Below are 22455 nucleotides of genomic sequence, written 5' to 3'. Positions count from 1 at the left end.
ATGACCAAAAGACCAATTCTCAGCCCCCAACTGTCATCTGACTCATTGGCAGATGGTAGAGGCCTGCCGCAGGGGATCCGGCTTACCCTCGGCCCATCCCTCAGCCGAGAGTCTAGGTTTGCCAGCCTCATCTTGCACTAAGCAAAATCCTGGCACATTCCCAATGACACCACCTGACATAAAATCAAAAAACTTGGGGGCATATTTACAAGGGCTTTATCTCTGATCTTTTGGCTTAAAAGCCACAAAAGCGTAGATAGAACTATGACCCTATTTACAAGAGGGTGCTAACATGCTTAATCGCATGTTAGCACCCTTTTTTCCAACGCCTCCCTTTGCATCTCTAATGAGATGCAAAGCGGGCGTCACTGGGCGTACCCCGGATGGACAACCTTGCAAATATCGCTGATACATCGCAATATTTACAAGGCTGCCCCAGCATTTTAGCACACATTAGTTTTTGGAGAAAACTGCTGTTTTCTCCAAAAACTAACGTCTGCTAAAATGCAGACTTACCTATCCCTAACATTGGCGTTGACTATGCTGATAAGACCCTGTGGGTCATATCAGCAAGGTTATCGCCGTTTTGCAGGGGACATCACTGGAAAACCAGCGATGTTCCCTGCAAAAACGGCGATAACCTCGCTATCTCTGGAATTTTTATCGCCCTGGAGAAATGCGTTGTTAATAACGCGCTACCAGAGCGATAAATTCCAGAGATAGCCTGCGATAATAAAAATATCGCTAAGCGCAGCTAGCGATAATTATCACTGGCCGTTGATAATATGCCCCTTAGAGGTGCTGGGTAAAAAGGTGCTCTTCTCCAGCAGCTTGGCCCTGTAAATTCAACCTGCCTACTTACCAGGTATACACAATCAATACCATTTTGCAGAGGTGGTGAAGGACAGGTAAGTTGCCTCCAGAAAGATAATAATGACTGGGGGCACAGTGAATTCTATGCCCTGGGCTCGGAGCCCCTTCATAGCCCTGAGGAGCCCTGCAGAGCTTTTCTAGTGATGTCAAGGCGAGTGTCAAGGACATGACCTTTGATGTGCCTGGCCTGTTTAGGGACAAGGCTGACACACCTTAGAGGGTTTTGAGGAAAGAATAGCTACTGCTCTAACTTTAGCATTCCAATCACCAGCCGAGAATACAGACAATTCCACAAATTCCAGGATTTCTCAAATGGGTTTGCTTTAGGCCAGCGTCAGCCTTCCTAGTCCGCTGAAAGAGTCAAATCAGCAGCAAAACAGACCAGCAGCAGACCATGGTAGCCGCACCTGACTGCTATGTTCCTTTAGTGATCGTTTGTTGATTTAAAAGCGTGTGCACATTCAACTCCTGCACCTGCCGCTGTTGAGTGCAAACTGCAATTTAATGATGTCATTAAAATAAAGGGATTCTAACCGTAAAGGCATTTATTATTGGGAAAAGATAGTCTGGTGGTGCACCTTTGCACATTTATCCAGAAGCGTCAAATCAGCTTTTTCTTTAGCACGGGCAGAGCAAAGGCAAGGGTTGTCAAGCCCAGCCGCCTTCCCTCTTTCTCTCCTGAGCCAACTGGAAAGTGGCTTTAGCTTCTACTGGACAGAGCATGTGTGGCCTGTTGGGAGATTGGTATCCGCCTTTCTTCAGGCCTCGAAAGACATAACCTCAGACCAGTCCTTCTTACACCAATAGAAAGGGGCATGCCCTCCCCTTCAGACAGGGTTCAGATCCATACTCCTGATTCCCTTGAGTCAGAGGGTCACCTTCAGCCTTGAAAGCCTTCCTCTCGCACCCCCCCCCCTCCTGGAGCCAGTCTCTCCAGAAAGAAGTAGTGTCTCACCCTTCTCTGCCAGGAAGCTTTGGGGCTCTGGGCCAACCACCTGAGCCGGCATCACTTTTCCGGCCCCAGAGGCTGATTTGTCAGATCTCTGAGCCTCATTTATGAGGCCTTGCGTCACTTTTATGCCGCCGGTGCGTCACTATTTGTGGCGCACCAGTGGCGTAAAAAATGCACCTGTTGCGCCATATTTACAAAGTGACACATCTAGGTAGATGCTTCACTTTGTAAACCCCTGCGCCAGGTATAATGTATGTAGGGGGGCGTATTGACGCAAGGAAGGGTCGTAGAAGTGACACAGTTAAATCTATGAGATTTCACTGCGTCACTTTTAGGACGCCGTTGCGTCAAAATCTTGCGCCTGCCTCACAGCAGGCGTAAGACTGACGCAGGCCCTTTCAAATGGGGCTTGCCCCATGTGAAAGGGTGCATTGCTGGAGTTGCGTCACTTTTGTGACACACTCCAGCAATGCGTCACTTTTGCGCTCACAGATACGTCAGAAATACTGACGTATCTGTAACTCCTTGCGACATGATGCGTCATACATTAAATATGACGCATCAGGAATGTCGCAAGGAGGGCCCACTGAGAAGTGACGCATCGCTGCTTTCACGCAGCGATGTGTCATTTCTCATAAATGAGGGCCCCTGTATTTTGTCACTGGACCAACAGGGTTGTGTGGTTGGCCCGGCCAAGGGTTGCACTGCGGTCCAGTCAGCATTTCCCTGTTTGGCGGGTCAGCCTTCCATGTTCCCATCCATGATCATGACCAGATTCTTGAAGGGGCTCACATATGTGTTCACCTTCTCCTTACGTGACGCCCAAAGGGAGCTGAATCTTGTTTTGATCTTTATGATGAAGTCTCCTTTTTGAGCACTTCCACAGTTGTCAGTTATGTTTACTCTGTTCAAGACTGTTTTTCTTGTGATCATCATCTCGTGAGAGGTGTCAGTGAACTGCAGGCAATGTGTGTCTGTCCTCCTTTTCCGTGGTTCTATCTGAACTAACTGGACCTGAAGACTAAAGAGCTTTCCTTCTGCAGGTGGGGACCCCTTTTCATTTGGAGCAGTCCTTGCGACCCCCGTCCACATGGAGAAGTCCTTGTGACCCCCTTGCATTTGGAGCAGTCCTTGCGACCCCCTTCCACATGGAGAAGTCCTTGTGACCCCCTTCCATCTTGGGCCGTCATTGTGACCCCTTTCCATATGGGGTAGTCCTTGTGACCTCTTTCTATCTGGAGCCATATTGTGACACTATTTCATATGGAGCAGTTTTGTGATTCCCCCTTCCATATGGTGCAGTTCTTCTGACCCCTTTCCATCTGGAAGAGTCCATGTGACCCCTTTCCATCTGGAGCAGTCCATGTGACCCCTTTCCACCTGGAGCAGTTCTTGTGACCTCTTTCCACCTGGAGCAGTCCTTGTGACCCCTTTCTGGAGCAGTTCTTGTGACCTATTTCCACCTGGAGCAGTCCTTGTGACCCCTTTCTGGAGCAGTTCTCATGACCTCTTTCCTCCTGGAGCAGTCCTTGTGACCCCTTTCCATCTGGAGCAGTTCTTGCGACCTCTCTCCATCTGGGGCAGTTCTTGTGACCTCTTTCCATCTGGAGCAGTCCATGTGACCCCTTTCCATCTGGATTGGTCCATCATCCTTCATGCCTTTTATCCTCGTCCCATCCCATCAAGGAGAAGAAAAGCTTAACTATTACTGTAAATAATGTAATCAGGCCACACTCATGTTTAACTTGCTATTACCCTGAAGTGCCACATTCACAGGCAGAATCCTGGGAGGTGGTTCCCTGCAACTATCATATAGTTTGACATTCCAAGGTACAGGTAAAAAACATGTTTCCCTCCCCTTCACCCCACAGTGGCTGTACATTATGAAAAAGCTTATAGATTTTGAGTATCAAAATATATGTTAACAACTGTAATTTTTTTCAATATTTATTTTCAGGACTAAATTAAGTCGAAGTAAAGGTGGCCTGGGACACGTGAGAATCCCATTGCTTTCAGATCCAACGCACATAGTTTCTAAGATTTATGGGGTGCTGAAGGATGAGGACGGAGTGGCTTTCAGGTAAGGGAAATATGGGGTGTAAATTAACCAATCTAATAGTAGTATTTAATGTTTATTTTGGAATGTACACTTCATGTAGAATACACATAGAAAAAACATTTCATATTAGAATACAGTCATACTTAGGTTAAAACAGCATTGGTAATAGCGGACACTTCCCTGAGGTGCTGTGGCCGTTCACCGGGCGCTGTGCCTCTCTGAAGGGAGCTATTGAGCAGCACGCCTGCAATGAGGTCAGATTATGTGTGCATCGAGGCGGCGGCATGATAGACCATGGTAATATGGCGGCGCCCTGATCGTCAGTGGGCTCCGACCTAACTACGATACGGTGAGCAGGGGAGCGTTCTGTTGGTGCCTGCAGAGCACATTAGACCACAAATACAGATCGCTGCTGTTCACATTGAACCCCTTACTGTGTACGAACGTGGTACGCCCATATGCGGTGGCAGTGGAGTTACTACGATCCCCGGAGAGTAAGCGCGAACACCCTGCACAAAATGGCGGCGCCCTGCACTTTGGTCCCCTTTTCAAAATTTGCAGTGACACTGGTGTTAAGAGACATAAACTGAGGCGGGACAGTCGGCCTCTACTTTAATCGTTGATGGGCAGAGTGGGATCTAGCAATTGAGTGGCGCTATGATGTTGTTGTGCACCACGATGCAAAAAGCAGTCAGGCACGAAATGGCGGCCAACCAGAGGGAGCAGTGACAAAGACGGGCTGCAGCTACAATATATCCTTCACTAGAGATTTGCAGTAATTCGCGCCCTGCACAACTATTCAACATATCTGCCTGCGAGACGGGGGAGGCCAGTCTTGCACATGGAGGTGATATAGGGGGCCACTCACTGCCTGCAAGACCCGAGGCCCGGTGCCCGACCGTGCTGGTGCACTGCTGCACTGATGCCCCTTGCCATACTTGTCATCGTGTGATCCTATTGTCTGAACTGCACAGTAAGTGTATATACGCTACAACAATTGCCATCATTTTCAAGACATTAGCTGTGGTTGGCACCAGGGTTCTCTGGTGAGCTGCTGTAGAGCGGTGCTGGTGGGTGGAAGGCTTCGGTTTAGTAATACCTCTCGGCATACATCTATGGACCGTCCCAATTATCACCTGTACGTGTGTGTATGAGTTCCTCCCAAACCAACAGCAGAGTTAGAATGTGGTAATACCCCGAGGTGGAATACATCGTAAAGTTGGAGGGGTGCCCCTATATCGGGGACGGTTGACATATAGCGTTCCTCCTGGATCACCCTAGGTTGAGGCATCACTTGTCATACTCTGGTGGTACTGCCCCTCAGCATCATGGGTAAACCAGACAAACTGCAGCCTAAACTCTCATTCAAATCGCGGAGACATACAAAGGGTACAACTGCACATTCCGATACTGAACTGGAAACTGAATCTACAACTGGCAATGCAATGGATACTGTCCTTAAAGCAATTCAAACAAGTCTACAAGATATTAACGGGAAACTGGACCACCTCACTCAGCGAGTGGACAGCATGGCGGCAAAACTGGACAAACAGGGGGAGCAATGGGGGGACAATGCTGAAACCCGCATTGCAGCAGTTGCGGATGAAGCACATGCCACGACCAGTAAATGTACAGGGATGGAGAAACTACTAGAAGTTATTAAAAATAAAGCCGAAGACTTGGAAGCGAGATCTTGCCGGAATAATATTTGGATAGCGGGTGTTCCAGAATCCACCAATACTGGTCGAATGGACACGTATGTGGAGGAGATGCTTCATTCAGTCTTTGGGGCAGAGCAATTTTCAACGGTCCTCATTGTGGAACGTGCATATAGGTCGCTGGCACTACGTCCACCCCCGGGCGCCTCGCAGAGACCCATAATTGCTCGAATCCTGAATTACAGGGATAGGGACAGTGTTCTGAAGATGGCAGTGACACTGGTGTTAAGAGACATAAACTGAGGCGGGACAGTCGGCCTCTACTTTAATCGTTGATGGGCAGAGTGGGATCTAGCAATTGAGTGGCGCTATGATGTTGTTGTGCACCACGATGCAAAGAGCAGTCAGGCACGAAATGGCGGCCAACCAGAGGGAGCAGTGACAAAGACGGGCTGCAGCTACAATATATCCTTCACTAGAGATTTGCAGTAATTCGCGCCCTGCACAACTATTCAACATATCTGCCTGCGAGACGGGGGAGGCCAGTCTTGCACATGGAGGTGATATAGGGGGCCACTCACTGCCTGCAAGACCCGAGGCCCGGTGCCCGACCGTGCTGGTGCACTGCTGCACTGATGCCCCTTGCCATACTTGTCATCGTGTGATCCTATTGTCTGAACTGCACAGTAAGTGTATATACGCTACAACAATTGCCATCATTTTCAAGACATTAGCTGTGGTTGGCACCAGGGTTCTCTGGTGAGCTGCTGTAGAGCGGTGCTGGTGGGTGGAAGGCTTCGGTTTAGTAATACCTCTCGGCATACATCTATGGACCGTCCCAATTATCACCTGTACGTGTGTGTATGAGTTCCTCCCAAGCCAACAGCAGAGTTAGAATGTGGTAATACCCCGAGGTGGAATACATCGTAAAGTTGGAGGGGTGCCCCTATATCGGGGACGGTTGACATATAGCGTTCCTCCTGGATCACCCTAGGTTGAGGCATCACTTGTCATACTCTGGTGGTACTGCCCCTCAGCATCATGGGTAAACCAGACAAACTGCAGCCTAAACTCTCATTCAAATCGCGGAGACATACAAAGGGTACAACTGCACATTCCGATACTGAACTGGAAACTGAATCTACAACTGGCAATGCAATGGATACTGTCCTTAAAGCAATTCAAACAAGTCTACAAGATATTAACGGGAAACTGGACCACCTCACTCAGCGAGTGGACAGCATGGCGGCAAAACTGGACAAACAGGGGGAGCAATGGGGGGACAATGCTGAAACCCGCATTGCAGCAGTTGCGGATGAAGCACATGCCACGACCAGTAAATGTACAGGGATGGAGAAACTACTAGAAGTTATTAAAAATAAAGCCGAAGACTTGGAAGCGAGATCTTGCCGGAATAATATTTGGATAGCGGGTGTTCCAGAATCCACCAATACTGGTCGAATGGACACGTATGTGGAGGAGATGCTTCATTCAGTCTTTGGGGCAGAGCAATTTTCAACGGTCCTCATTGTGGAACGTGCATATAGGTCGCTGGCACTACGTCCACCCCCGGGCGCCTCGCAGAGACCCATAATTGCTCGAATCCTGAATTACAGGGATAGGGACAGTGTTCTGAAGATGGCAGTGACACTGGTGTTAAGAGACATAAACTGAGGCGGGACAGTCGGCCTCTACTTTAATCGTTGATGGGCAGAGTGGGATCTAGCAATTGAGTGGCGCTATGATGTTGTTGTGCACCACGATGCAAAGAGCAGTCAGGCACGAAATGGCGGCCAACCAGAGGGAGCAGTGACAAAGACGGGCTGCAGCTACAATATATCCTTCACTAGAGATTTGCAGTAATTCGCGCCCTGCACAACTATTCAACATATCTGCCTGCGAGACGGGGGAGGCCAGTCTTGCACATGGAGGTGATATAGGGGGCCACTCACTGCCTGCAAGACCCGAGGCCCGGTGCCCGACCGTGCTGGTGCACTGCTGCACTGATGCCCCTTGCCATACTTGTCATCGTGTGATCCTATTGTCTGAACTGCACAGTAAGTGTATATACGCTACAACAATTGCCATCATTTTCAAGACATTAGCTGTGGTTGGCACCAGGGTTCTCTGGTGAGCTGCTGTAGAGCGGTGCTGGTGGGTGGAAGGCTTCGGTTTAGTAATACCTCTCGGCATACATCTATGGACCGTCCCAATTATCACCTGTACGTGTGTGTATGAGTTCCTCCCAAGCCAACAGCAGAGTTAGAATGTGGTAATACCCCGAGGTGGAATACATCGTAAAGTTGGAGGGGTGCCCCTATATCGGGGACGGTTGACATATAGCGTTCCTCCTGGATCACCCTAGGTTGAGGCATCACTTGTCATACTCTGGTGGTACTGCCCCTCAGCATCATGGGTAAACCAGACAAACTGCAGCCTAAACTCTCATTCAAATCGCGGAGACATACAAAGGGTACAACTGCACATTCCGATACTGAACTGGAAACTGAATCTACAACTGGCAATGCAATGGATACTGTCCTTAAAGCAATTCAAACAAGTCTACAAGATATTAACGGGAAACTGGACCACCTCACTCAGCGAGTGGACAGCATGGCGGCAAAACTGGACAAACAGGGGGAGCAATGGGGGGACAATGCTGAAACCCGCATTGCAGCAGTTGCGGATGAAGCACATGCCACGACCAGTAAATGTACAGGGATGGAGAAACTACTAGAAGTTATTAAAAATAAAGCCGAAGACTTGGAAGCGAGATCTTGCCGGAATAATATTTGGATAGCGGGTGTTCCAGAATCCACCAATACTGGTCGAATGGACACGTATGTGGAGGAGATGCTTCATTCAGTCTTTGGGGCAGAGCAATTTTCAACGGTCCTCATTGTGGAACGTGCATATAGGTCGCTGGCACTACGTCCACCCCCGGGCGCCTCGCAGAGACCCATAATTGCTCGAATCCTGAATTACAGGGATAGGGACAGTGTTCTGAAGATGGCTAGAGAAAAACAACAGGTGACATATCAGGGTAACAAGTTGGAGTTCTACCCAGACTTCACAATAGCTGTACAACAGGCTCGTAGGGAATTTGCTCCGGCCAAGTCTAAATTGCGTGAGTTGAATATAGAATACGCAATGCTCTATCCAGCTCGCTTGAAGGTGACATGGGATGGTCACTCCACGGTCCTCCAAACGCCAAAGGCTGCTCAGGAATTTATCGAGAAAATTGTTACTAAACGTAAAGAAAATAAGCGCAATGAGCAACATCAGGATTCGGACTAGGATGTGTCCATAAAGAAGTGTCTTGATAGAGGGTGCTGACCACGTGGGGGTAACGTAAAGCTGGTACTCGTGCCACTAGACACTGATGGCTTGGCCAACACGGACTTGATCTGCTCCGACTCGACATCTTGCTGTTGGTACAGGGCATGAGAGATGGATCTATCACAAGACACATAGCAAGGGTTTGTGCTTTCGCTAGGGATTGATACCCAGTAGTAAGCTATCTTGGAAAGCGGGATATATAAACACTGTTGTTAGGCTACTGTGAACAATATGCGGTGCCACAAACTGCCTAGGAACTCCTCAAGAAGGCCGTTCATAAATGCCAAGTGCAGAATAGAAGTACCCGTCGTCTGGTCTCTGAATAGAATTTGATGATGTGGAAGATGCTGTATATCTCACAAACTCCCCTTCTCTTCTTCTTTTGTCTGCTCATTTCCCTGAGTTGCGGCAGAACCCTGTATGAGCTTGCCTGGTGGAACTATTCCCCCTGTGCCTACTCAACATTACGGTATAGACGTGACTTGGGTGGATGGGCATAGAGTGGTAATGTATCAACTATCCTTGGCTCCTTAGATTTGGGTTGAGACAAGACAGGAAGGAGGGGACAGTCTGCAAGGTGAAGAGAGACCGTGTATCAGAGAGACTGGCGCCTCAGCTCGCATGTGTGCTCAATAATCAGGCACCGCCAGTCTCTCTGATACACGGTCTCTCTCCACCTTGCAGACTGTCCCCTCCTTCCTGTCTTGAGAAAGACACGCCGCGACCACCTACAGGGGCGCATAAGGGTCGAAACGTCGATGCATCCATGGGTTCAGAATCCCCAGGATCCCCACAGAAACCATAGGAATCCTTGGTTGAGATCAAATCAACTTCTGACCATCCAAAACCGCTCTTGAATATATGTATATAGATTTATTTCCTCACACTGTATATATCATCACATTCATTGAGCAATCTTTTCACGAAAAAGTCACAAATCTGCACACCTGTATGACGGTCTTACCTTGTATTGAACATCTATCCTTGAATGAAGTAATTCAAATGTATATGGAAGCAACCGTGTTATAATTTATATAATACAATGCTTTGACCTTATGACTTTGTTTTTGGTTTTTTGAGCATTTATTTCTCTAAAAAACTTACGTTCATGTATCAGAGAGCTGTTTTGTTTTCATTTGCATCTATGAGCATCCTTCAAATAATCTGTCTTACCCGACAGAACCACTTTTTGTTTAACTAAGTACAAATGTAGGCGTTTTGAAAGATATTCGCAGGCAGCTTTCTGTGTGTGAGAGCAAGTTGACATTATTAGAGCGCGAGTACGATCTTACACAGAGCCCTCAAGTACTAGGGAACATTAGGACTGTCATGTCGGAATATCAGTCGTTTGCAGAGGACGAACTTAAATGTATAGCGAGGCGCACTAATGCAAGGTCCTTTGGTGAAAGGGGAAGACCTAGTAGAGTGTTAGCATTGAAAATTTGTGAAGGTCGTGCCCCTCAGACTGTCCTACAGATCAGAGATGACTATGGGTGTGTACAAACTGATGCACAGGGTATATTGCAGGAATTCGTGAAAACATATGGCGCATTTTATGAGTCCTAACCTACTGCCTCACCAGCAGATATCATGGAATACCTAGCCGAAGTGGCCATAGCATGGTTATCAGATGCGCAGAGAGAATATCTGTCATTGCCAATTACTGTAGAGGAGGTCATGGAGATCATCAAGTCGCTACGTAATGGTAAGGCCCCGGGTCCAGATGGGATTACATGTGAGTTTTATACGGCCTGCGTGGACCTGATGGCTCCGCATTTGGTTGCCATGTATGGTGATGCATTTGATAAGTACATACTTCCTCCTTCCTTGAGGGAAGCCGTGCTAATTGCCCTTCTTATACTCGCTAAAAACTCTGGGGCATATTACCAAGGGCCATTATCGCCACTTTAGCTGGACTTTTTCCCACTAAAGCGGCGATAATTTTATCGCCCTATTACCAAGCTGTCGCTAACACCAGTTAGCGACAGCTTGTAGGCGATAGCGGGCATTTTGGGGCCCGCTTTGCATGTCAGCGATAATTATCGCTAATGACATGCAAAGTGGGCGTGCCAAATTGTCAGAGACTGAAAACAGTCGCTATCGCCTATGATCAACACAGGCGTAGCTTTGCAAATATTCGCGCTAAACGTGAATATCTCCAAAAGCTAACGCCTGCCCTGACCAGTTCTTAGCCATGTTATCCAATGAGAGGTGGATAACATGGCTAAGAGCATTGTCGTGGTAATGCCTGAATATCGCTGTATTGACAGCGATATTCACGCATTTTGCCTGTTTTTTATCGCTCCTGAGATAAACTTTGCTAATAGCAAGGTATCTCAGCGATAAAAACAGGTAAAGGGCGGCGATAGAAATATTCCTGCTAAGCCAACTCAGCGATAATTATCGCTAGTTGTTGGTAATATGCCCCTCTGAGTGTTGCGATTCCTACCGGCCACTATCACTCCTTAATGTAGATTCAAAACTATTGGCTAATATGTTGGCAATGAGACTACAGTCCCTCATGACCAAGGTGGTCCTCCCGGATCAGTCGGGATTCATCCCGGCAAGGTCAACAGCACACAATACCAGGACACTCTTTGCGCTCTCCCATTACTTAATTCCTAGCACAAGAGCAGCCGCAGTTATGCTAGATGCTGCCAAAGCATTCGATTCTATAGAATGGCCGTATCCGCTGACGGTGCTTCAGAGGATGGGTTTCCCCCCTGTATTTTTGCAGTGGGTCCAATTGTTGTATAGGAAACCAACAGCTCGTGTCCGAGTCAATAACTATATGTCTGATAATCTATCCATAGGACGGGGGACGAGACAGGGATGCCCTCTGCCCCCATTAATATTTGCAATTGCGCTTGAGCCACTGGCTTGTAAAATTCGACAAGGGCATCATTATTTGGCACTGCAATTCCCACAACGGCCCCTACATATCTCTTTATACGCGGACAATATGATGATTTATGTGCGGGACCCGGAGCAGCATCTGGCCCCCCTATTGCGTGAATATATCAAATTCGGGAGGAAGTTTTTCGTGGATTGTCGTCGTTAGTGACCAGACTAATCTGGGCGAGTATGTAGGCCTGCATAGAACTGCGAGCTTTAACATTACCCTATTCCAGAGGAGGTTTTAAGGTACCTGACTTCTTGCTTTATTACTTATGCGCGCAAGCGCAATACGCACACTATTGGTACCACCAGATCCCCTATCTAACACACGCGGCTATAGAGCAAGGGGACGCATTGCCTGTCACGCTGTCAGTGGTAATCACTCATCGCAGGCCACCACTAAACTCTAAGGATATTAACACTATAGATGCAACAAACGTGGCCTGGTATAAGTTGGGTAGCTTGGCGCGTGAACTGCCATTATATGCCCCTGCCCTACCACTGCACCATCATACCGAATTATCGGTCACACGAGAAGAGATAGGCATGGAACTGTTACGGCAGGTGGGCATTGACACTATGGGGGACCTCTATCACAATGGGGTATTTAAAATGCCAACTGACCTTGCTTATGTCAGCAATCAAACTCTATTGTTTAGTTTTACGTATCATAGACTCCAAGGGGCGATTAAGAAATTATATCCCACCTACCCGGTGGAGCCTCCGCAATTAAATGCGCTGCAAATGATTATAACTACTCCTAGCAACAAACACTTAGTATCTCGACTATACAATATAGTACAAGAGGAAATTGCTGACACGACACATAGAGCACTTGCAAGATGGAACGAGGTGCTGGATGATTTGCTCACAGAGGAAGAGTGGACGATAGCATGTTCCCTTACGGAAATGCTGACACCCAATAGAAATTTGAGAATACTGCATTACAAATACCAGCATCAAACCTATTACACTCCAGCTAGACTCCATAGATATGGTTTGCGTCAGGATGCGTGATTTAAACGCTGTGGAACTGAACCAGTAGACTTCCTGCATCTTGCATGGTGTTGTCCTGCAGTAAGGGAATATTGGGAAAGTGTTATGCAGAAACTGGGCGAGATGGTGGGTATTAAAATTGTTTGCTCAAGTCGTACATGTCTATTGGGGCTACTGCACAATGTTCGAGCCGCTAAACGTAAATTTTGCATGGTTGCATTGCTTCTTGCTAAGCGTAGAGTTTCACTATTTTGGGACAGTAAAGACACCCCTAAAGTTAACCAATGGCTTTGTGATATGGCATATTGTCAGGACACATTAAAGACCTACGAAGAAGGACTGCCAGCTGGATCAAGACCAAAGGACTACTGTAAATATTTGATTGCATATCTGCACACGAACCCGGTTGATTAACTATGTCTATCAACTGTTTCCCCCAACTTTGTTATGTGTGGTAATCTGTATGTGAGATGACAATGCACAATTATTGTATCCTGGATGAAGGATGTTGTAGTACAATGGTTTGTATGTTTGTTCATGTTAGACATGCTGTGTCTTGGAAAATGCTAATAAAAAGAAACTTAAAAAAAAAAACTAATCTACTGAGGCGACTAGCGCATAGTTCTTGATTGGACATGCTCAAAAGTTTGAACACAGTCCTTAAGTCAACTAATCATTAGATAACTCACATCATAGACTAGCTACAGTATATCCTTTTTTTTGTCAAACTTCTTTTTATTGAATTTCATCATCAAGACTTGTAATACATTCAGAACATAAAGACCATCATTTCATCCGGCATCGCTGTTTTCAGAGACAGTTTTCAAGTACAGTTCTAATGGTCCCTTATACACAATAACCATCATTCTTTCTCAACAAGCCCCAACCCCTCCCGCCATATCCCCCCACCCTTATACAATCAGAAGAATAACAGAAGATGAACAAGAATAAATAGAATTCTGAAGATACCATGACTACAAGAATCTGCTAAGGTACCGGAATGTGCCTCAGGCCCTAGGGGGCTCCCCGGAGGGGGTGTTCAGGCACGTTGTGAGGGACTGTTCAAAACTGGAAGAGCTGTAGGGCCTGCATTCGTGATTGCAGGCTATTAGCAGAAGACCTTTTGAAAAATAGCTACTTAAAAATCCCCAGGAGTACTCAAAGGGGCATATTACCAACAACTAGTGATAATTATCGCTATGTTGGTTTAGCGGCGATATTTTTATCGCCGAGCTGCGGCGATTTTTATCGCTTAGGAGCCTTGATATTATCAAGGTTTATCTCCTAAGCGATAAAAATTGGCCGAAATGCATGAATATCGCTGAAAAGTCAGCGATATTCATGCATTACCGAGCTAATGCTCTTAGCCATGTTATCAACCTACCATTGGATAACATGGCTAAGAACTGCTCTGGGGCAGGTGTTAGCATTTGGAGATATTCGCGCTTAGCGCGAATATCTCTAAAAGTTGGTAATAGGAGATAGCGATGTTAGCGACTGTTTCCAGTCGCTAACATCTTGGCACGCCCACTTTGCATGTCATTAGTGATAAATATCACTGACATGCAAAGCGGGGCCCAAGATGGTCGCTATCTCCTACTAGCTGTCGCTAACTGGTGTTAGCGACAGCTAGGTAATAGGGAGATAATTTTATCTCCGCTTTCTTGGCTTTTAAAGCCAAAAAAGCGGAGATAAACCCCCTTGATAATATGCCCCAAAGTTGTTTAAATCATCCCTAAATATATCACTCATCCACTCCATTATGACTGCTTTCCAAAGTCAGGCGTGCCATTGGGTCATGGTTGGGGCTTCCAACTTCTTCCAGGCGGCCGCCACTGCTTTCTTTGCCGCCCCAGACACAGCCACTATATACCTTTATCTGCATTTGTTTGGTATTTCAGGGATTCGGATCTAAGCGGCGGCAGTGCAAATGTCAGTGTGTCTGACACTAGATGCCCCAAGGTGTCTTAAATTTGTGTCAAAATTTCGGACCAAAATTACCAGATTGTCTGGCAATCCCACCAGATATGGCAAAAGTCACTTAGAAGTCCGCAGCCCATCCAGCACACATCTGATGTGTTTGGAAAGCATTTTTTCAGTTTCGTAGGGTATAAATACCAGTCATATAGAATTTTATAATGGGCTTTCCAGAGGCCCAGGGAATGGTTGTGTCTGTGTATGTCCCTCCAAAGTGTTCTCCAGTCTCCATCTGAAATTTCGTGACCCAGGGTGCGTTCCCAAAAAGCAATATGTTGGGGCAGCTGTGAGGGCATTGTGCAAAGTAGCAGATTGTACAAAAAAGCAATGGTGCCCTTAGAACCCCTGGCCACCTTCACAAAATGCTCCAGTGGGGTAAGCTCCCTCGTAGCTGCTTCCCAAGTATCTGGTTGTCATGCCTAATAATGAAGTTGTCGATAGCAAAATAATTCCCTCCCTCTAAGATTATAATCAAGCTTGCAGTGTTCAAAGGTGAGGATGTCTGTATTGTGAGAGAGGTGTGATAGTATCAGGCAACTTCCCTCCCTCCTTGCATCGAAAGGTCCGGGTTGCACTGCTGGGGGGAACATCGGATTGTAGTGAATTGGGGTGATGGGAGAGGGAAACGTCGCCCATGCCATTTTCCGAAGTACTTTGCCCCAGGCTTTCAGGGTAGCCCCAGTTGGTGTGCTAAGGTAGACATTAAGCAGGCAGTCCCTCTTTGGTTTCCATAGTAGGTCCCAGATGACCCTTCCTGCGATTGCTCCGTCCATAACATAACGGGCCGGATTCACAGAATGAACTTAAGACTCAATCCTAAACTTACTACTTTTGGTATTCACAGAATGAACTTACTACTTTTGGTATTCACAGAATTTAGGATTTTGTCTTAAGTTTGTCCTAAGTCAGTCTTAAGTCTGTCTTAAGTCTGTCTTAAGTTTGTCTTAAGACAAACTTAAGACAAAATACTAACTTCCGGCCTGTTCCCAGGGAGCACCCATTGCCCAGGTCTGGGTCGCCGCACTCACTGCCGCCCGCGGGCCCTCCTGGGTGCATACCATCTCGAGTCTGGAGCAGCACTTCCCAGGTAGGGATCCCCCGTTGTGGTGCAGCTACCATTGCAAGGGGTCCTGCCAGATGCTCTCTTCTGGCATCGAAGTCCCTGCTGCAGGACGCCGCAGTACTTCCTAAGCCGGCGGCGAGTGATCAGCGCTGCCCGCGCGAAGCAGCCCCACCATAGTTGACTAACAGCGAACCAGTCAGTTCGGGGTCCTCCCCCAATCCTTTATGCCGGGGGTTCTCTTCCACGGTATCAGTGAGCCGCTGATACGGGCCCACTTGGTTTATAGCTACTGAGTTAGTCCGTCGGGGGATTCTTCATCTCAGTGGGCCTTGGCTCCATCTGGCTGCATCTCAGCGGGACCGGATTTGTCAGGGCTTGTTGGATTTACCCCCAGGAGTCGGTCCCGTATAGGGTGCCGAAGCAGGGCTGGAGTTTGTGGCTCTTTCCCTGCAGATTTCTTCGGTGGCAGCAGAGCCACTGTGGATTACGTCTGCATGGCCATCTTGGGTAGCCACGCCCCCCTGTATATCCTTTTTAACGCATGTAATGAGGTACTTACAGAGGTTATAAATTAAAATAACTATAACTACTATATATATTTACAGAGGTTATAAATTAAAATAACTATAACTACTATATATATTTTCTGTAAAATCTCATAGAATCTATTAAAAACAACACACTGTGTATTACCTCTCCCCTATGCAATCTTGTACTTGCTTCCAAGAAACTAAATATAGGACAGTAAATAGGTAAGTAAGTTATATACTGGCAAATTTATAAAGGGCATCCAATTTAGGTTTTTGTTAAAATTCTAATGAAACTGAGTTTTACTCAAAAAACCTTCACCTAAGGCTAGCAAACGTATTTAATAGCCTAAGCAATTCGTTCTTTCCCTAATAAATCCCCTAATAAATCTTGGGAATGAATAGGCTATGTCTGATGTGGTATACACTCAAAATATCGAGTTTTTATTATCGAGTTACATTAATATCGAGTTAAAAATATAGAATGGACACAATATCGAATGGACAGAATATAGACTACAAAAATATCGAATAGAATAGCATTAATATCGAATAAAAAATATAGAATGGACAAAATATCGAATGGGCAGAATATAGAGAACAAAAATATAGAATGGACAGAATATAGACAACAAAAATATCGAATTTGAGGTAAGTAAGTTAATATTAATGTTTTTAAGTATTTTTATGTTAGTATATGTGTGAAAAGTGTATATTTATTTTATCATTTATTTTAATTAATTAATTTTATGGTATTTAATTTTTGCGTAATATAATTCTGTAGCGGGTTGTGGGTTTATAGGGGAATAGGGTGGGAAGTAATTTAATTATAATTAATTAAATATGTTAATTTATTTATTGGTATTTATTTTTAAATAATGGTTAATTAATAATTAATTGGGAATTCATTGAAATATAATTGGTAATTATTTTAATTAATTAATTAATTGATAATTATGTTAATTTTATTCATGTATTTTCTATAGCGGGTTGTGGGTTTATAGGGGAATAGGGTGGGAAGTAATTTAATTATAATTAATTAAATATGTGAATTTATTTTTTGAATTTATTTTTAATTAATTGTTAATTAATAACTAATTGGTAATAATTAAAATATAATTGGTAATTATTTTAATTAATTGATTCATTGTTAATTATGTTAATTATGTCAATTTAATTAATGTATTTTCTGTAGCGGGTTGTGGGTTTATAGGGGAATAGGGTGGGAAGTAATTTAATTATTATTAATTAAATGTTTTAATTTATTTATTGGTATTTATTTGGAATTAATTGATATTTAAATTTTTAATTTGTAATTAATTAAAATATATTTTGTAATTAATTTTAATTAATAGTTTAATTGATAATTATGTTAATTTTATTAATTTATTTTCTGTATCGGGTTGTGGGTTTATAGCGGAATAGGGTGGGAAGTAATTTAATTGTAAATATTAAATATTGTTATTTATTTATTGGTTTTGTTTTGTTGTAATTTTATTAAATGTTTTAATTGTTAATTAATTAATTGTTAATTGGTAAATAATTTGTATTAATAGGTAATTATTTGTAATAATTTTTATTATATAAAATTGTTAATTACTTTTAATCATATATGAAGTATTTACTTTCCCTACTGTTGCACTCTCTGGAGTGTGAATAGTAATTTTACCCCTATGCTATCCAAGCTTTCCCTACTGTTGCACTCTTTGGAATAGGAATAGTTATTTTTACCCCTACGCTATCCAATGCTTTCTCTACTGTTGCACTCTTTGGAGTGGGAATAGTAATTTTTACCCCTACGCTATCCAACACTTTCCCTACTGTTGCACTATCTGGAGTGGGAATAGTAATTTGTACCCCTACACTATCCAACGCTTTCTCTACTGTTGCACTCTTTGGAGTGGGAATAGTAATTTTAACTCTCCCGCTATCCAACACTTTTCCTACTGTTGCACCCTCTGGATTGGGAATAGTAATTTTTACCCCTACGCTATCCAATGCTTTCTCTACTGTTGCACTCTCTGAAGTGGGGATAGTAATTTTTACCCCTACGCTATCCAACGCTTTCCCTACTGTTGCACTCACTGGAGTGGGAATAGTAATTTTTACCCCTACGCTATCCAACGCTTTCCCTACTGTTGCACTCTTTGGAGTGGGAATAGTAAATTTTACCCTGCCGCTATCCAACGCTTTCCCTACTGTTGCACTCTCTGGAATGTGAATAGTAATTTTTACCCCTACGCTATCCAACGCTTTCCCTACTGTTGCACTCTGTGGAGTGAGAGAAGTAATTTTTACCTCTACGCTATCCAACGCTTTCCCTACTGTTGCACTCTCTGGAGTCGGAATAGTAATTTTTACCCCTACGCTATCCAACACTTTCTCTACTGTTGCACTCTCTGGAGTGGGAATAGTCATTTTTACCCCTACGCTATCCAACGCTTTCTCTACTGTTGCACTCTCTGGAGTGGGAATAGTATTTTTTCCCCCTACGCTATCCAACGATTTCCCTACTGTTGCACTCACTTGAGTGGTTATAGTAAATTTTACCCTTTCCGCTATCCTACGGTAAAAATATTGTACATTTTTTATTAATATTGCGTTTATATATATATGTGTATTGACAAATCAATTTGTAATATTTATTTTGTTACTTACATTTATTATTTATTAATTTTAAGGTTATTTAAGTATTTTAAGTATGTTATATTTATTATTTAATTAATTTAAAGCATTTTTAAAAATTCGATATTTTGACTAACTATATTTTTAACATCGATATTTTTGATTCGATATTTTTGTACTTACCTGTTTGGAGATAGGAGGTCGATATTTTGGTATTCTATATTTTTACCTCGATATTTTTATAGCTCAATATTCTTGACGTCGATATTGTTTCAGTGATCCGTCTGATGTACCACATTGTGTTCATCAAACACTCATAGCATCAGGGTTTAAAATCTAAGGCCTTTTTCTTTCCTTGCCAAGCCAACTGCAAATAAATATTTGCTAAGGGTGTCCACCGTATAGAGAGATCCGTCTGATGTACCACATTGTGTTCATCAAACACTCATAGCATCAGGGTTTAAAATCTAAGGCCTTTTTCTTTCCTTGCCAAGCCAACTGCAAATAAATATTTGCTACGGGTGTCCACCGTATAGAGAGACGTGTAACCCTCAGCACTATTAGGGCCTCGACATATCTCCTAATGCTGAGGTGATACAAAGTGGACTGATCAATTTATGTCTCTAATTGTTATAAGCCGGGCAGAAAAACAAGACATGGCTTATACTTTCTTCTGCTTGCAAGCAACACATTGGACAGGAGCTAGCTAGACTGGAACACCTGCCAGGCTTCCACACAGATGTAACCGGTCCTAGTTCGAGGGTGCCATAACAAAACTTTGAATACAAAGTTTTAGCCAATTGTTGATGGTGGATGTCTAAGAAAGCTTCATATGAGGGACTATCTTTAATGAGCAAGAATTGGTTTGTCAGATTGCCGTGGGTTGAAGTTTGGTCGAGACTAGCTTGAATGTACTTCCAATAGCAAGATTTCAACTGCTTCTCGCAGGTAGTAGTCACCGATCTAAGGGTCCGACCCAAAAAATGCAAGGCCCAGCTTTTCCAGCCATAATTGGACTTGTCTGAATCACGGAAAGGAAAGGCCTTTGTCAGATGCAACAATTCCTCCACTGCATTCATGAAGGATTTGAGTTCCTCTGTAGTCCAGATCCTTACTAGTGGCCTTAGCTAGGTAATTTCCCCCACCCATTTAAACGCTACATCAAGGAACAAAGGAATTAAAGGGGTGCCTTTGGGCAGGTGGAGAAGAGAACAAACACATTTATTTCCACTTAAAATTAGTGGGTCTGTGTTTGCATGGCCCCAAATTTCAGTTCCATATAAGACTGCTGATCGGGCCTTTAATGTGTATAGCTCAATAGCCGGAAGCAGGGCTCTAGAGGTGGTACCCTGATATTTTTTATAGATAACTGAAGCTTGGTGCTGGAGCATCACTCTTCTTTTCTGGATGTGGTGAGATCACGAGGTCTTCCTCTCCAGCATGACCGCCAAATATTCAAACCTAAGGGTATGCTCGACCATTTCATTGCTCAGGACAAATGCAATCCTGAACAATCTGTGGGGTTATGACAACCATGACCTTCGTCTTGGTGACATTAATCTCCAGTCCCTTGGCCATACAATAAGAGTCAAAATTTTCCATTATTTGCTTAAAGCCTACAGGAGTCTGGGAGACTTGCAGAGTGTAAACTGTGACGCAAGAGGATGTAGCCTTATGGCTAGGGCGGTCGACCTCGAAGCTGGGGAACTGGGTTTGAGTCTCGGCAACGACGCTGAACATCCTGTGATTCTGGGCAAATCACTTAATCTCCCTGTGCCTAACAAAAATTAATGTGTCCTTCTGTAACAAAACTGGTGCTATGTAAAGCGCTCTGATACCCAATGTCTTGGGTCTAGTTTGCGCTATATAAAACTCCCCAAAAAAATGCGGAATGTTTTTATTTTGTGCTATTATGGTCATGTATTGGCGGAATAAAAATCTTCCGACAATCCAATCATTCAGTTTGTTTAGTGTGTGCCCTGTGCACCCCCATTTGTTTTGCATTTTGGATCTGGTGGTAAACGACTGACTGCTCCTGGGCTCTTTGTAAATGTAAATGTAAATGTAAATGTACAGGAATTTATATAGCGCAAATCACCAAGCAGTTTCTAAGCGCTTGCTTAGGGAACCCGTCCTGGTATTCCCCTGTGAGATAACCCCGGCAGGGTATCCGCAAGGTGAAAGCCAGGCATCCCGCCACGAGGGGCCGTTGTGGAGATTAAGCAAGCTATTGCCCAGAGTCGCAGAGTGTGAACCCGTGAATCGAGTAGGCACCGGAGCGAGAATTGTCGAGTCCATGGACATTTTAGGACTCAAGACCCCGCTGAGCCGGGAATTGAACCCTGGTCCCGGGCTGACCTCTGCTTCCAGGTCTGCCGCCTCTAACCAGTGAGCCACACTTCTCCACTTCTTCTTTCTAATCAGGCCCTGGGCCAGTGCTATGTTGAAAACACAAGTGCAAAACACACCCATGCATTAGGGTACACTATGGGGTCGATTCCGATTCGGGATCAAAATCCGTGTTACGATTCGTATTCGTACCCGTCTACGTCCGAATTAAAAAAAAACGTCCGATTTGCGAAGTACGATTCGAAATCCGCTAATACGTACGAAAATCTGCGAACCGTACGAACCACAATCGAAAACCCGTACGAAATGTCGTCGGAACGTCAACCTTATGATTTGTAAACATGCCGTACGAACTAACAAGTTCGATCCGGACCAGGAACAAAGTACGCAATTTGTACGGGCAAACGGTGTCCCGCATGAAGCACGATTCGTACGGAAAACATCGCGTATGAGCGAGCCGCACTAACAAATACGAGGCGCACACCCCACTATCAAGCGTACACGTACACCCGGTGACGATATACGAGCCTAACTGACAGACGCACTAACAAATACGAGGCGCACACCCCACTATCAAGCGTACACGTACCCCCGGTGACGATATACGAGCCTAACTGACAGACGCACTAATAAATACGAGTCGCACACCCCACTATCAAGCGTACACGTACCCCCGGTGACGATATACAAGCCTAACTGACAGATGCACTAACAAATACGAGGCGCACACCCCACTATCAAGCGTACGCGTACCCCCGGTGACGATATACGAGCCTAACTGACAGATGCGCTAACAAATACGAGGCGCACAGCCCAATAAAGAAAGCTACAGTCTACACAGCATAGGAAAACAATGTCCTTGGAACATACAAACAAACCAACAGAAGGCCCAACTCACAAACACCCTTTATGACACACCCACCAGAAATTCAAAAAAAGCCACACCCACAAATGGACCAATAAAAGGGCCCACACATACAACCCATCATCCTTTGCAACATACCTATTCTTGCGAAGACACAACCATCACACCAACAACTGCAGCCACACACCTTCACACATACACCCTATCTTATTCACACACACCACCCCCTTCACAATCAGACCCACACACCCTCATCCATACACACCATCACCCC

At 44.8% G+C, this 22455-nt stretch overlaps 1 protein-coding gene across 1 annotated transcript in view; it reads left to right on the top strand.

The window, feature by feature from the left end:
• Window positions 1-22455, top strand: part of PRDX1 (peroxiredoxin 1) — a 119391-nt gene that overhangs the window by 35149 nt on the left and 61787 nt on the right. The window contains exon 3 of the mRNA XM_078671869.1: window positions 3783-3905. Coding sequence (XP_078527995.1) covers window positions 3783-3905 — 123 coding nt within the window. The remainder of the gene's footprint in view (window positions 1-3782; window positions 3906-22455) is intronic.

Source organism: Lissotriton helveticus, chromosome 1_2 (genome assembly GCF_964261635.1).
Source record: "Lissotriton helveticus chromosome 1_2, aLisHel1.1, whole genome shotgun sequence".
Taxonomy (NCBI): domain Eukaryota; kingdom Metazoa; phylum Chordata; class Amphibia; order Caudata; family Salamandridae; genus Lissotriton; species Lissotriton helveticus.
The sequence above is the reverse complement of the archived record's forward strand: the minus strand, read 5'-3'. Positions and strand labels throughout refer to the sequence as shown.